General features: G+C 33.6%; 1 protein-coding gene across 1 annotated transcript; it reads left to right on the top strand.

The window, feature by feature from the left end:
* Positions 1 to 1,513: 1,513 nt before the first annotated feature.
* Positions 1,514 to 5,187, top strand: LOC132758901 (uncharacterized). Its single transcript, XM_060750610.1, has 4 exons — positions 1,514 to 1,627; positions 1,984 to 2,177; positions 3,177 to 3,360; positions 3,581 to 5,187. Exons 1-4 carry the CDS (start codon positions 1,590 to 1,592, stop codon positions 3,675 to 3,677), a joined length of 513 nt encoding a protein of 170 aa, XP_060606593.1. The 5' UTR covers positions 1,514 to 1,589; the 3' UTR covers positions 3,678 to 5,187.
* Positions 5,188 to 15,518: the final 10,331 nt, after the last annotated feature.

The raw sequence follows: 15,518 nt of genomic DNA, 5'->3' as shown, positions 1-15,518 counted from the left end.
TAAAAAGTATTCATGCATACAATGGTAATATACAAAATTTACAAAATTAACATAATCTCTTATTGAAAAAAAATCCAAAAACAAATATTTGAGTAAATATCCCGCCAGCAGTTTAATATTGTACCACTTACATGCCACTTGTCCTTGTCCGTGTTAGTTTACAAAATTTAGAAAGAACATATTTAAGTTTAAATTCACTCATTAATTTAGAGTTTAATGTGCACAGGTTTCTAATATGCAGAATGAATTAGAAACGGATATAAGAAAAAACAACTTTAAATGGACAGCGAATTTTCGACTGTTGACAAATACTGTATACATACAAATACAAGTGAGGTTTTACGCACGCGTAAAATGGCTGCGAAAGAATGGCCATCTATGCACTCCATACCTTTAGAAGAGACTTAGACGAATAACTGTTTAGATCTGCGCAGTTGTTGAAATATAATGGAAGCGTACGACGCGAAACATCCATAACATTACGTCCGTACTAGTATATAGTACTCGTTTTATACTGTGACAGACCGGGTAGGATTCAGTAAATGTCGTAATTGTGCTGGAATCTGACACCATGTGTCTTATTTATATAGACAGTGTTGCTCGTAATGGTTTATCATAATGTCTTAAACATTAATTCATTATATCATATCCCGATTAAACGATATATAAACTTTAAATAAGCAAATAATCAACGATAAAATTTTATATTTGAGAATAAACATAGTATATAAGACATTAAAAGCATCATACTCGTTAGTTACCAAATCAAGCACAAATGTGGCCTCGCTTTACTCTATAAAATGAAGCGGCTATTTAAGGTTTTTGAAACCAGCACTATCCAAATCATCTCAAAAGCAAAATACAAAACTTTAACAGATTAAATTCTTCAAAACGAACTTGTTTCCTAATTTCTAAAAGTCAACAAATGGGTGTATTGAAAACTTCAGATGTTTGCAACAGCTCACCGTTCTATTAATTTAAAATAAAGTGTACATTGTTTTCTTTACAATAATACAGTTAGCTTGTCAACTTATCCACATTCTTCAATATTAATGGGATACGTTTACAGTGCGTAAAGTATCCTCCTTTGTAAAGATAATTAATTTTGTTATTGGAAGAATGTTAATCTCGTGTCCGTTTCTGTCGTGTGTTTAGCCAGATTAAAAAATAAACAACAACAGATGTCCAGTTTGTTATTTCTTCATATATATCGTTTAAAGTTTTCATCTGCTGAAGTGATGTAATAAAAATGTCTCTTTGAACGCCTCTCAAGAGGTCACTACATTGTGAAATTGTTATAAAGGTAAACAATATAGCCCGGGAGCTTCAGTATAAGATCTTTATTTATACAGGACACATCAGTACAGGTTTTAACGTTTGTGTACACTAGTATCAATCACAGTGAATCAGTCTCTCAAAATACGGACACCGTTTTTTGAAGATGAACGTGTTAACATGTTTTGTTCTAGTGCTTAGCTCAGCAGCTGGGCGTAAAATAGTGGATTTAAACGCATACGTTTGATGGTGACGCCCCGAAGTACCCACTGGGATTTTTGAGTTCTGACCTAGCAAGTTTTGTTTATTTTAACATGACGACATTGACAGCGCAATATTACGACGATATGTGGTAACGATTTCTTTCTTTTATGTAATTGTGTCTCCTAGAAACATTTAATTATTACTATTTATTCTTCTACAATGCTCAAAAGAATATGTTTAATAGCATCGTGCGAAAAAATAGAAAATGAAATGAAAAATTGAAGATAACAATGTTAGCAAATTGGTCTTCATCATTTTACATTAACGCCTGAAAAAATTATTTAATTGGTATACATGTTTATTGCATTTTTGTCTACGATAATGGGTTTAAATAGAAAGAAGACGGAGAAAGAATGAAATATAAACAAACCATGCATTTCAATATACTAAGTTTTCAGTACCGAGTTTTAATTTCGCAAAATTTTCTCATACATTTATAAAAAGGTTAGCACTGAGGAAAATAGAGTTTTACGAACATCAAGGAACCCATATCGACGCACCATTGCATTTTGGTAACGGTCGACAATCTTTAGAGCAGATTCCACCAGAGAGACTATATGGACCTGGTGTTGTGATTGACGTCAGAGACAAGGTCAAGGTCAATCCTGATTATGCTGTTACAGTAGATGATATTTTTGGTGAGATAATTTCATTAACTAAAATAATCAAAATCGGTGGGATTAAATCGTCTAACTCTTGCACTAAGTTGTTTCTGAATTTTTGTTATATGTCTATGTCTCATAAATAATAATTAAAACACAAACTTGGAAAAAGAACAGTAACAGAACAAACGTCTGAACTGGAGAAATTTATCAATATCTACTAAAACCGTGTATGGAACCTATCTCTGAATGTTCGATATTCAATGTCAAATTATTGTTCTATAACATGTATTGACATACTGAATAACTGAATGTGTTAAATAAACCCCACAAATCTTTAATGGTCATTTCTTGCGAACCTTTTTGCGGCAGAAGATATAATAATTCAGTCAGAAGTGTAGCAAATTTTACTGAGCTGCTTCTTAAAACCAAGATGTGAACCCTCCGTACCCTTATAAGTGGCAACGTACTTTTATAACAAAAGTTGTTTTGAATATTATTATAAGGTTACTTAAAATAAGAAAATTAAACATTCTGAATTGAAATAAAAAATATCATTATTTTAATCAAAATTTGATCATGAAAAAGGCAAATAAAATATACGAATTTTTATTGTGATTCGTTATTAACAACGAAAAGGGTTGTATGAAGCTACATTTAATTTATTCAATGTTTATCAGTTCAGACAACAATTTAGCAGCATTGGAGGTCCTCCTCCATTCCCTATTATATTTTTCTCTTTTAACAACATGTTGATACTTGATAGCATCAAACTATAAAAAACTGTATTTTTTACTTCAACAATAACGGTATAGTTTGACGTAAAATACCAAACATACAATTATCAAATGTTTTGTAGCGAGACAAATAGTATATTACTATAAGAGAATTGGGTGAGAATTCACTTTTTTTTGTTAATTGCTCTCATACCATTATTACCTTAATTATGTTCGATAAATATATCTCTTTTTTTAGACAAAAACAAGTACTATATAAAAATTGTTAATAATGGATATTTGATTTCTAATAAACCAGAACATGAAAGAGAACATGGTAAAATACCACCAAATGCAATTGTAAACATGAACTCTGGCTGGGCAAACAAGTACCCAGGATGCACGACTAGTGTTCGGTACAGACAACGTTACAGATCCAAGTTCCTTCCACTTTCCTGGCTGGAGTCCAGAAGCCTTGCGAGATGCTTTTACAGAAACGACAGGCATGTTTCTAATAATTATTTATTCTCTCGCATTACGTCTTGCATATATTTTTATATAAGTATTCAATACAAGAATATAACATTTATTTATTAATGTGAATTTATTTAGAACAAAAACCGTACAACACAGATAATATATACTTAGATCTTTTTGTCTTTTGATTAAAAATATAAAAAAAAACAATTAAAATATCTTGTTTTTTCGGTATTTCCAATTTAGATTAACGTTCTTGGAGTGGACACGCCTTCAACCGACCCAGCTCAGCCCCCGGTATATCCATGCCACATGTACCTCCAACCTAACAATGTCCCATTGATGGAATACGTGGCAAATCTTGATAGTATACCAGTACGTAACACGACCATTGTGCTGGGGGCAATGAAAGTTAGAGACGGTACCGGCGGACCAACCAGAGTGTTTGCTTTTATTGATGATGAAGAAGATGACGACATTACAAATTCTGTAGGGACAATACCTCCATGTGTTTGCTTAATCTTTATCATGTTTTGTTGTTTGTACATGCAGAAATTAGAAAATTGACATGGGAAAGATACATACATATATCAAATAAATGTTGACTGAATTTAGATTAGTAAATTAAAACTTTAGATTAACGATTATGTCAAAGATATGCAAATAAGAAGAACATTAATTTAGATTCAGTCATGATGAAAGTGCTTTCTCAATGATATCTATAGATGAAAAGTGATATATGAGTTGATATGTATTTACAAAGACAGGAAAGAGTACCTTATGCCTTATTTTTCTCCCGATTTTGTTCATGATAAATACGTTTTTTGTTCTTGTGAACGCGATTATACTTTGTGTTCATATTATGTATGATTTGTATAACCTGGGTACCTTATATTACATTGTATATTATACTGTTATTTCACACCTACTTTGATGTAAAGGCCCCAACAGACGGTATACATCACTTGTACACAGACCGTTATTCTTTATTATATAAATCATCATGTTTCTCCTTTTTTATAATCTCTAATATATTTTTGTTTTAAATTTGGGCTCCCCGCGAGTTTTTCAACGTTCTCTTTACTCCACCTTACTATATTTACGTTTCAGCTCTTATTATTCTCGAATTTCATTCATTATTTATACACATTATCAAGTGTGTCACTTGTCATCGTAGGAGGTCTGTACAACAAAATAGGGAATTACAAAATAGCACATGCCCTATCCTGTTAATTTGGTATTAAGGGTCACGACTTCAAGAAAAATTAACCTTCACACATTAAAGTTACATTAAATAAATTTCATAAAAACAGAAATAGCATAAGAAACTCTGCCTTCAGATCATCCGTACATCAATATTAAATCATAAGAAGCAGTCCTAATTTAACGGTATATTTCTATGGAGGGTGTTCGTTTTACATTTTCAAAAGTAGTTTTCAAAAGGAACACTTTACATGTCTGGAATTTTGGCAACGAACGCCCTCCATATATTTCCGCATTGCAACGGATGTTTTCATACAAATTTAATCTTTTTTATGAGATGATTACTTTTTACTGAACCTCAGGCCTAGTGCACCGTGAAGTTAAATTGCACAAGAAAATCTCATATTTGTTGTGTACCGGATAGCAGCTATAACACTGTGACGTAGCGCATACACAAGCTGATTATAAAATCCTTATTAATGAACAATATTTGATGAGATTTACAACAATTCTGTAAAAAAGGTTAATGAATCTGTAGAATGCTTGGTTTTTAGGACGACGGGAAAATATATTTACATATTTATTTAATGTAGCTTTAAGATTTACTTGTACAAATTCTACAGTGAATAAAGGCCTTAAAAATCAACTTCCATCGTTTTCACTGTCAATCCCTCTTACGAGTGTTAAAGGCAGGGATTAATTGCACGTCGGATTGTTAGTTAAAGGTGAAAAGAAAAGCTAAAGAAAGAAAAGTCGAAGCATTATAAACATGCGTGTGATTTCCAAATATAAATCATTATTTGACCCAATCTTGTCAATGTAGCAACGTTTTCATTTTGTCAGTCCAAAATATCCATATCAAATCTCTATTAGCTCCATCTAGCATCGGTTTTCAAATGACCATTGTATTTCGTGCAACCTCGTTTTCGTTTTCAGGGTCGAAAAATGATATCAAATAATTGTTTTACTCAGAGAAACAAAGTCCTGTCAAACTATGGTGTTGTGATTTAAACATGTGATTATACATTGTTGAATACGATACAGCTACAAAACCTATATTAGACTCGGCTAATCGCCTAATGAAATTCTGTATTGTACACAACAAGAGATGATAACATGATAAAATTCCAGTTACATGTACATGTATGTAATCTGCACTGAAAATATACACGCTGTATGCTTTATAACATACCAAAGGTCCATTAGACATCGGCATGTAATTATTTTCATTTCTCAAAAGCTTTCCTTTTCTGTGTCCTGTTCCTGTATCCAAAATAAAACTCTTATGCCATGAAGCAGAATCATGTTTTGCTTCTTCTGTTCCATTGCAATTTATATAGTGATAGTAATGTAATATTTTGCATGGACGTCAAAAGACCATTTTGTTTACATTTTGCAACCTTTATTTTAAATCATTTTACAGTCAGCGCTAAGTCTCTCCAGAGATACACTAACATGCTTCAAATAAATCCACGAACTACACATTACTTAACTCAGGTTTGCCCCTTCTAAAAAAGAAAAAAGGCAGTCTTGAGGACAGCTTTAACCCCTTCCGCAGCGGACCTGAATGTGTACTTCTTGACCTTTAACCAACCATGACCTTGATGTTGTGTCAAGCATACCATAAACACATATGCTCATCTCAGTTATTGACCAATTATCTTCCATATTCAGGTCCTCTTATCATGTTTGACCTTTTAGGTCAAGGTCATGATAACCATTGGTTATTTTAGAATTCATATAGTGACAAGTTTCTTACATATTTGGTTGTATCATGGCTTAAGAAAAATTGCTGTTCCGTGGACTTTAGTGATATGTCCTCTTTTATCTTATTATATTTTGATTGTGAATGATGGATTATTTGTTATAGTTTTGATGTTTTACAAATCATTCATGTGAGAATAACAAAATTGCTGGTTTTGATATAACCTTGACCTTGGAGGTAGCCACCTGGTTGTTGTCTACTGTAGGTGATGATGGTGATCATTTTTGTCAATATAATTACAAAATTTCAGAAGTTAAAAAGTTATGAACAGGACACAAAAAATTTGACTTTTAACATTTGACCTCTATGCGTGACCTTGACCTTGGTGATAGCAACCAGAATATTGCGCTCAAAACATCATGTCATTATGTGTGAACATGTCTGAACATGATCTACGAGGATTGATAAAAAAAGTCCTTGGTCCGATGTACTTCCGGTAGTCAGAGAACCCAACAAATGGTCTTACTTTTTCAATATAATCGCCCTCTACATCAATGCACTTTGTCCGCCTGTGCTCCAACGTGTTTAGTCCTTCAAAACAGAACTCTCTATTTTGGTCCTCCAAGAACTCATTGACCGCAGGAGCAAAACGCCCTGAGTCAGTTTGCCCCTCTTTTTACGCGCGATTTCTTAACGCAGACGTCTCAATTCGTCTCCATAGTACGTACCGTTTATGCTACGACCTTGCTCAAGATAGTCAATTATGATTATCCGCTGACTATCCCCAAAAAATTGAATCCATTATCTTCCCTGCTGATAGCACCCTCTTGAATTCCTTTCATCACTTGATCCAGAATCCACTGCATGCTCTGTTTTTAATTCTGAATTAAAGTGATGGACCCATGTTTCATCCTGAGTTACGATCCGTTAGATAAAATTCTGTTCGTCCTTGTAGCGAGACAAAGCTTATCTTGAATTGTCAAGCCTGGTCTGTTTATGGTCGTCAGTCAACTGTCTGAGGACCAATCTAGCGGGAACCTTTGACATGCCACAGACATCAGTCAGAATTGCCTTAACTGACCCACAAAACTGAACTTACAGCCACTTCCCTAGCAATATTTCACAGGTCTCGCCTTCTGTTGCACATGACTAGATCGTGCACAGCTTCGGCAGTTCCATCGTTGGTGGCCTCTTTTGACCGCCCAGGCCGCTCATCCTATCCAATGCTTTCCCTGTCCCTCTTAAATTTAGCAGCCAATTTTTTCGCAGTGCTATAAGACGGGGACTCCTTGTCAAATGTACCCAAGAAGTTTTCATGGATTTCCTTGGGGACATCCCTGTTTTACAGAGGTACTTAATGACGGCTCTCATTTTAACTTTCTCCATTTGGTCTAAATGACACATCCCTCTACTGATCAAAGTGTGTTTTATGTTACTTAATCTGTGTAAAACCGCGTGTAACTTGGTCAGTAATCTTCAATAAAATATCGGTATCGGCGTATCGTGTGAAAATGTCAGGGTAGTGGCTACAAGTATATCGAGCAGAGAACCTCGTATATGACTAGCGAGCAATGTTTCGAGAATTGAAATAGGACATCAAAATTTAAATGCAAATAGCATTTTGTTTGGCATAATACCTTCATTAGGTCAGATATTAACATACCTATATCACTATAAACTTCTATGTATTATCGTGAAAATCGCGAGAGATGGTAGAAGAACCAAATGAGCCGCGTCATGACAAAACCAACATAATGGGTTTGCGACCAGCATGGATCCCGACCAGCCTGTGAATCCGCGCAGTCTGATCAGGACCCATGCTGTTCGCTATCAGTTTCTCTACTTGTAAAAGAGTTTGTAAGCGAACAGCATGGATCCTGCCATGCTGGTCGCAAACGCACTATGTTGGTTTTGTCATGACACGGCTCAAATGTAGTCCTTATTTGTTACACTTTATACGTTACTGGAGGTTAAAATCTTGGAACATTTTCGTAACGGATGCGACCCCTAAAATAGTCAAAATCAACACTGTTTCCTGAATAAATGCAAGTCAATAGTGCTTCACCGAATTTAAAATAACATAAATGCAAGACACAGTATTATATGCGTACCATAGCGTACAATAACCTATTTTGACATACATATCGGTTTACATAACTACCTTTTTCATATTACAAATGCATCCGTTTTTATTATATGAATTGATTTATCAGAGTTGAAGTCTTCTTTACAAGCGATTTACCGTCAATATTATAATAGCAAGATTTTACGCAAGTTAGTTGTTATTTATAAATGCTTTTATTTAGGAGTTAGCAGCAATTTGATACCCTTTGAAGAATCACTTTTGGTTGTCTCCCATTAACTACCATTTAACTAAAGTTCTAATGAGTAAGGTATTGTTTAATTAAAATTATTACGAGTATTGAAAACGGTAACTCAATTATTCTAACATACAGTATCATAAACTTGAATTTGTACAATTTTGAGTATCATCTTGTATTTTTGTTTCGAATAAAGTAAAACAAGCGAGCATACAACTTGTCTACTTGCTATAAAGATCTATAGTTTCTTATGTGGCAACTTGAGTCACACCTAGTATTGTTTTTATGATTATTGCGGTTATTAGAATACTATAATAAGCAAAGTGATATATTAACATACGTAAACATAATCGAATATGTAGTTCATAATAAAGTGTTATTGATATCCTGAGTTTTATGGGTGGAATTGCTATGATTCTCTACAGTTTCGAGTGTTTTCTTGCTACCATTTTATACTGTGTTAAATATCTAATAGCAGTTATTTGAACTTATTTCTATCACTTTCAGTTACTATATGTTCTGCAAGTTAAACTGTCTACTTGCTATCATTTTCTAAAGTATCAAATATCAATTTTCCTCTAGTTCAAAGTATCGTCAAGCCAGTAGGTCCAATCTACGTCAAGTATTGTTTCAACTTGTGAATAACATGTTCACATTGTGTTATAATATAAGACAACAACCAGTGAATCATAAATAAAACACAACAAATTCAATCTTATAATATTTATTTAGACACAATTTAATTTCAAGAGGATATTTTTTCGTTTAAGTGAACTACGGAATATATTTTCATGAAACATGATAAACTTCTTTTACGTGAGTGAAATAGATTTCATTTTATTATGCTATGTAAATTTATCTTCTTTTGAAAAATAAATCTTTTTAATTTTTCGCTTGTCTAAATTTGCATAAAACTACGCCACTCGTGAGAATAATGTTTTTTAAGCCCACTCGATGACATAAAATTTCATCTTACACACAAACAAACAAACATCCTCTATTTATTTACAAGAAATGATAAATTCGGTTATACGTTTATAAATAATGCTTTTTGGAACCTATAATATTGATAAACCTTAATTTGAGCATCATATTTATGATTTTAAACCATGAAAAAATTATGTTACAGGATCTTAAATTATATTAGTTAATCTGCTTTTCTAGTTATCTGGACACAGTTATTAGCTCGAACACGTAAATAAATCACCAGAGTCAATTAACGTAAGATGTCATTTGATTACGCAAGTTAAAAAGCATTTTGTCGCCATGTAATGATTCATAGTCGAATAAGAATTATTGTCGTGTTTTATGCTTGTTACACTTTGATATTCTGTACGGAAGCGTATCAGGGCCTACGGAAGCTTCAAAGGGTCACCTCTTACGCGATCTTTTGTGAGAAGATTTACGCAAAATTAAGGCGTAAAGGCATGATATTGTCAGTGTTTTCGCAGAAAATAATTCGAATAAACGAGAAAATTTTAGCTAATTGGCCATTTTTCTTGTTGCAAAAATAGAAACATTGCACATGACGAGTAATATTTTGACGAGAAAGTAAGAAAAGGTATTTTTCGAAAAACATGTAGACGCAATACGTCTTACATTTTACTTTCTCGAAAAAAATTATGACGCAATACCTAATACATTACACCTTATTGCAAAAACTATTGATGCATTATCCTAAAACAATTTATTTTATGGGAAAAAATGCGCAATCCTAAAGTGTAGTCTGATTTTCTTTATATTTTTGTCGAGAAATGCTATATATTTATATACACAGCAGTGGTAATCTTGCACGACCGTAGGGAGTGCTATATTATCCGCGCGAGAACAAGTGCACATTTTGTTATACACGATAAATAACCCTTTTATCAAATAATTATTTCAAAATTGTTATCTGAGTTAAAAATAAAACATGCATTGTTGAAATTTTGTAAAAAAAGGCTTTTAATAATGTAAATGTCTGGGTTTTTATTCAATATCCAGCCAACATGACATTAAAGTTATTATGATGATGGCGTGAACGTCAACGCGCACATTTGGTAACAACGTTCATGTATGAGTTGTGTGTAATGTCTCTGGACACGAAGTACATCTAACTCAACGGATATAACCTGATTACACACCGTATATTATTAGTTATAAAAATTGTTGACAGGTCATATGGCCCTATATAAACGGTTGTCTGTAAATATAACACGAGCCGCCAGGTGAGGGTTATGTTGCAAACAACCGTTTATATACGGCCAAATAACATGACAACAATCTTTATAACTAATTTATAATACTGCAAACTACCCTTTTTAGAGAAAAAAAAGAGATTTATTTATGCATTGACAGAAGCCGTGTATATAAAACTATATAAAACTATATTAACGTCACGATTATCCAATGAAAAGCGATGTTACAAACGTGCAGTACTAGTATTACAACGAATATTGCATATTGTGACAATCAGAAGCCACTGTAACACCGCACTTTGGGGTCAAACGCACTTTGGGGTCCAATTTCGACCCCAAAGTGCGTTAAACAGGCACATATGCATTTTTCAACATCAGGCAAACGACCGCACTTTGGGGTCAGAGAAAATTTATGTTCATTATGTTTTAAATAATATAGTGTAGTCAAAGCCAATGGTCAACAAAAATCAAGGTATTAAATAGACACAAAACATGTGCCCTGAATCAATAGGGATTTAAATGGTCTTGATTAATAACTTTCACAAAATAAATCACCAAAAAAAAGAATTTGTATCAATGCAGCACGCCTAATTTTCATGAAAATTTTGAAAATTTATTTGAATGTATGATATTGTGGAATAACAAAAAAGAAGCAATTTGCACATTATCAATGGCACTTATAACTTACGTAAATTACCAAAAAGTTGTCAAAATATGCATAAATAGCCCTTAATGCGTTAGTAACGCAGTAGGAATATAGTTGTAAATATTGAAAACTCAGTCATTGACCGCTGTAATACCGCACTTTGGGGTAAAACGCACTTTGGGGTCGGACCCCAAAGTGCGTTAAACTTCGCACCGCACTTTGGGGTCAAACGCACTTTGGGGTCAAAATCGAGAAATTGACCCCAAAGTGCGTTAATATGCTACATATCAACGCACTTTGGGTTCCAGAGATCTAAATGTGTCATCTGAGTTCTGCTTAAATACCGAGTACTGACTAATTTTCGATCTGCAATATTGAAATATTTGAGGTGGAGTTCAAGATGGCGGTCAATACTTTGATTATGCTTCAGTGATAAAAGTTTCATTAATTTTACCACTTGAAAAATCTAAAAATTGCGTTCATATAACAAAATTACGTGGCATAAAAGTGACATTTGCATACATATTATTTTTTAGTTTTGAATTCATATTTTACGGAGGAGTACGGAAGAGCATTAGTGCCAGGTGTATGTTTTTTATTAACTCGAAATGTCGAGTTACTAACTCGAAATTTCGACTAACTAACTCGAAATTTCGAGTAACTAACTCGAAATTTCGACTTACTAACTCGAAATTTCGACTTATTAACTCGAAATTGCGACTTATTAACTCGAAATTTCGACATACTTACTCGAAATTTCGAGTTACTTATCTCGAAATTTCGACTTAGTAACTCGAAATTTCGACTTAGTAACTCGAAATTTCGACTTACATTGCACGACTTTCATTGGTTGCGGGTGAAAGCACGGATTGAATTCAAGATACTTTCTTTCGTGTGTAGCTGTTGCACATTGACAGAGCACCTTTAACATTTACTTAACAGAACAATTTAATAGAGTCAAATTTTCCACACATACTGAACATATCCTTCGCTTTTTTGTGGAGGGGGGGGGGGGGTTGTAAAATCACACTTTCCACATTTCCGTGTTAACCGGGTGTTTCTTTTTCTTAAGAACACATACAACCATCATGTGGAGAAACAACAAGTCCAAAACCCACCCTATTGTAAACTGTGCAATATCATGACATTGTGTTAAATAAGTTTTAAATGGCGTGTATACGCCAGTTAGTCTGTCACGTTTCTTTATACTAATAATGTTTTTGTAACATTATTCATTATTTACTAATACTTTGATTCATATTGTGTTGATAAAAGTTGATAAAAGTGAAACTTGTTGTTATATATATGTTGGGAATAATATAAAAGCATCCGATTTTACAAGAAATATAGTCAGTCCAACAATTTTGACAAAGGCCTCAGCACGCCCTATTTTGGCCACGCCGCGATACTTTCCTCAGATGTCCAACACGTGAAGTATAGGATCGTTTTTTTTTTACAGGGATGAGAAGATATAGTAGGGATTGTCGTTGAACGATGGAGATGGAGAAACGGGTGCCTGGACAAGAACTATTGAAATTTAACTTAAACTTAGTAATGGCATGTACACACCCGACCTAAAAATACAAGGCTTCCTTTAATTTGTACGTTCAGGCGTTCTTCAGACGTTGTATTGTATCCCATCTGTTCGAACATATCTTTTCACTAATCATATTCTTCTCATCCCTGTGAATAAAACGATCCTATACTTCACGTGTTGGACATCTGAGGAAAGTATCGCGGCGTGGCCAAAATAGGGCGTGCTGAGGCCTTTGTCAAAATTGTTGGACTGACTATATTTCTTGTAAAATCGGATGCTTTTATATTATTCCAATCATATATATAACAACAAGTTCCACTTTTATCAACTTTTATCAACACAATATGAATCAAAGTATTAGTAAATAATGAATAATGTTACAAAAACATTATAAGTATAAAGAAACGTGACAGACTAACTGGCGTATACACGCCATTTAAAACTTATTTAACACCTGATATTGCACAGTTTACAATAGGGTAGGTTTTGGACTTGTTGTTTCTCCACATGATGGTTGTATGTGTGCTTAAGAAAAAGAAACATCCGGTTAACACGGAAATGTGGAAAGTGTGATTTTACACCCCTCAAAATAAGCGAAACATATGGACAATTTGACCCTATTAAATTGCTCTGTCAAATAAATGTTAAAGGTGCTCTATCAATGTGCAACAGCTACACACTAAAGAAAGTATCTTGAATTCAATCCTTGCTTTCACCGGCAACCAATGAAAGTCGTGCAATGTTAGTCGAAATTTCGAGTTACTAAGTCGAAATTTCGAGTTACTAAGTCGAAATTTCGAGTTACTAAGTCGAAATTTCGAGTTATTAAGTCGAAATTTCGAGATAAGTAACTCGAAATTTCGAGTTAGTATGTCGAAATTTCGAGTAACTCGAAATTTCGAATTAGTAACTCGAACTTTCGAGATAAGTAAGTCGAAATTTTGAGTTAGTAACTCGAAATTTCGAGTTAATAAAAAACATACACTTGGCACTAATGCTCTTCCGTAATATTTTATCTTAGTTTTTCGTACATATTTTTTAATTTTTTTTTTACATATTTTAGTCAATCAAAACAGCCTTCACATCTCATAACAGCCCATAGTTAAGTATAGAACTAGAACAGTGGTTTGGTCACATTTTGGCCCATTTTTGGAATCGGCCCAGTCGTTTTCGGCCGGGCAAGTCTGGTTTCGGCCGACCCTTTTCGGCCCATTTTTTAAATTATATGTATTTTATATAATTATTGTTTTTTATTATTATATACTATTATATAAGTGTCTATTTGGAAAGGGCTGAAGATTGGTGATCAGTTATTATTATGAATATGCACCACTCTACCCCACCCCCTGAGAATAGCGGGGGTGGGGGCATTGACTTTAAACCAAGCCGACCACTGGTAAAATCTTCGCCCTGCGGGGGATACTCAGATAACAAAATTTCTGCCTTATAACCCGGAACAGCGCAAACATCAAAACACGATTTTTTTTTACCCACACTCCCCCGTGGGCAAGAGAGGTGGTTACAAGTGACTGGTGTATTACAATAATGCACAACAAAAGATCTAAAAAGGTTCCTTATATTCCACTGATTAGAAAAAATGCTTAAAGCTAAGCATTGAGGGATTTTTATGAAAATTGGGTCAATTCTTTAGCACATCCAGATAATGTGCAGAACTTATATGCTAGATGTGCCTTCTCAAGGTCGGGGGACACACATACAGGTCAAAGGATTAAGACTTGGGTTTCATGTCCGCTCCCTATCTTCAAAACCCCATAAAGGATTTTCAGGCACTTTGTGTAAAATGTTAACCACATCGAGACAATATGCAGAACCTTTCTTTGGGTTACAGCGGACTATATATATATACTAAAGATGTTTTTTTTTTTGATACCTCCAAAATGAAGATGCTGGTATTTGCAAATGGCATTTGCAAATGGGGTACTGTAATTGACAGATGGCGGAGTGTTTAAAAATGGTGTTTTACAAATGGCGTAATTATCCAAACCTCTATTTTGCAAATTGCGTCATGTAAAAATATGTACGAAAAAAAAAGAAAAAAAGATATGTACAAAAAAAAAACTAAAATAAAATATGTATGCAAAATTAAAAACGAATATGTATGCAAAACTAAAAAAAAGTATGTATTCAAAACTTAAAAAAAATATGTACGACAAACAAAAAAGAATATGTACGAAAAACAAACAAAAAAGTATAAAAAAAATGCAAATGTCACTTTTATGCCACCGTTCAAAATACTCTAGTACAGAAATTGTGTATTCCTAAAATTAAAAGATGCTGCGAAAAATGTCCTGTTTTGTCAGTCATTTACTTGATAACTTTTGGTGCCATATTGAGCCCCATTTTAAATATGTTTAGAATGAAATAACATGCAGTTAATATTTTTTCCAAAGAACTATAAATATACTCTATTGCAATGTTCTGGTGAAACATCAAGTTTTTCGATCGGACTATAAATAGTGATTTTTACAAATACATTATTAAGTTTATCAACAAACTTTTATTAAAAGGGTTTTTGTAAGCTCCGTAACAACCGTTCGCCAGAGGCTTTTTTAATGGGAAATCTTACATACTTCG

The sequence above is a fragment of the Ruditapes philippinarum genome, unplaced genomic scaffold, assembly GCF_026571515.1.
Source record: "Ruditapes philippinarum isolate M1 unplaced genomic scaffold, ASM2657151v2 ctg1949_1_1_1_1, whole genome shotgun sequence".
In the NCBI taxonomy this organism is placed as follows: Eukaryota; Metazoa; Mollusca; class Bivalvia; order Venerida; family Veneridae; genus Ruditapes; species Ruditapes philippinarum.
The sequence above is the reverse complement of the archived record's forward strand: the minus strand, read 5'-3'. Positions and strand labels throughout refer to the sequence as shown.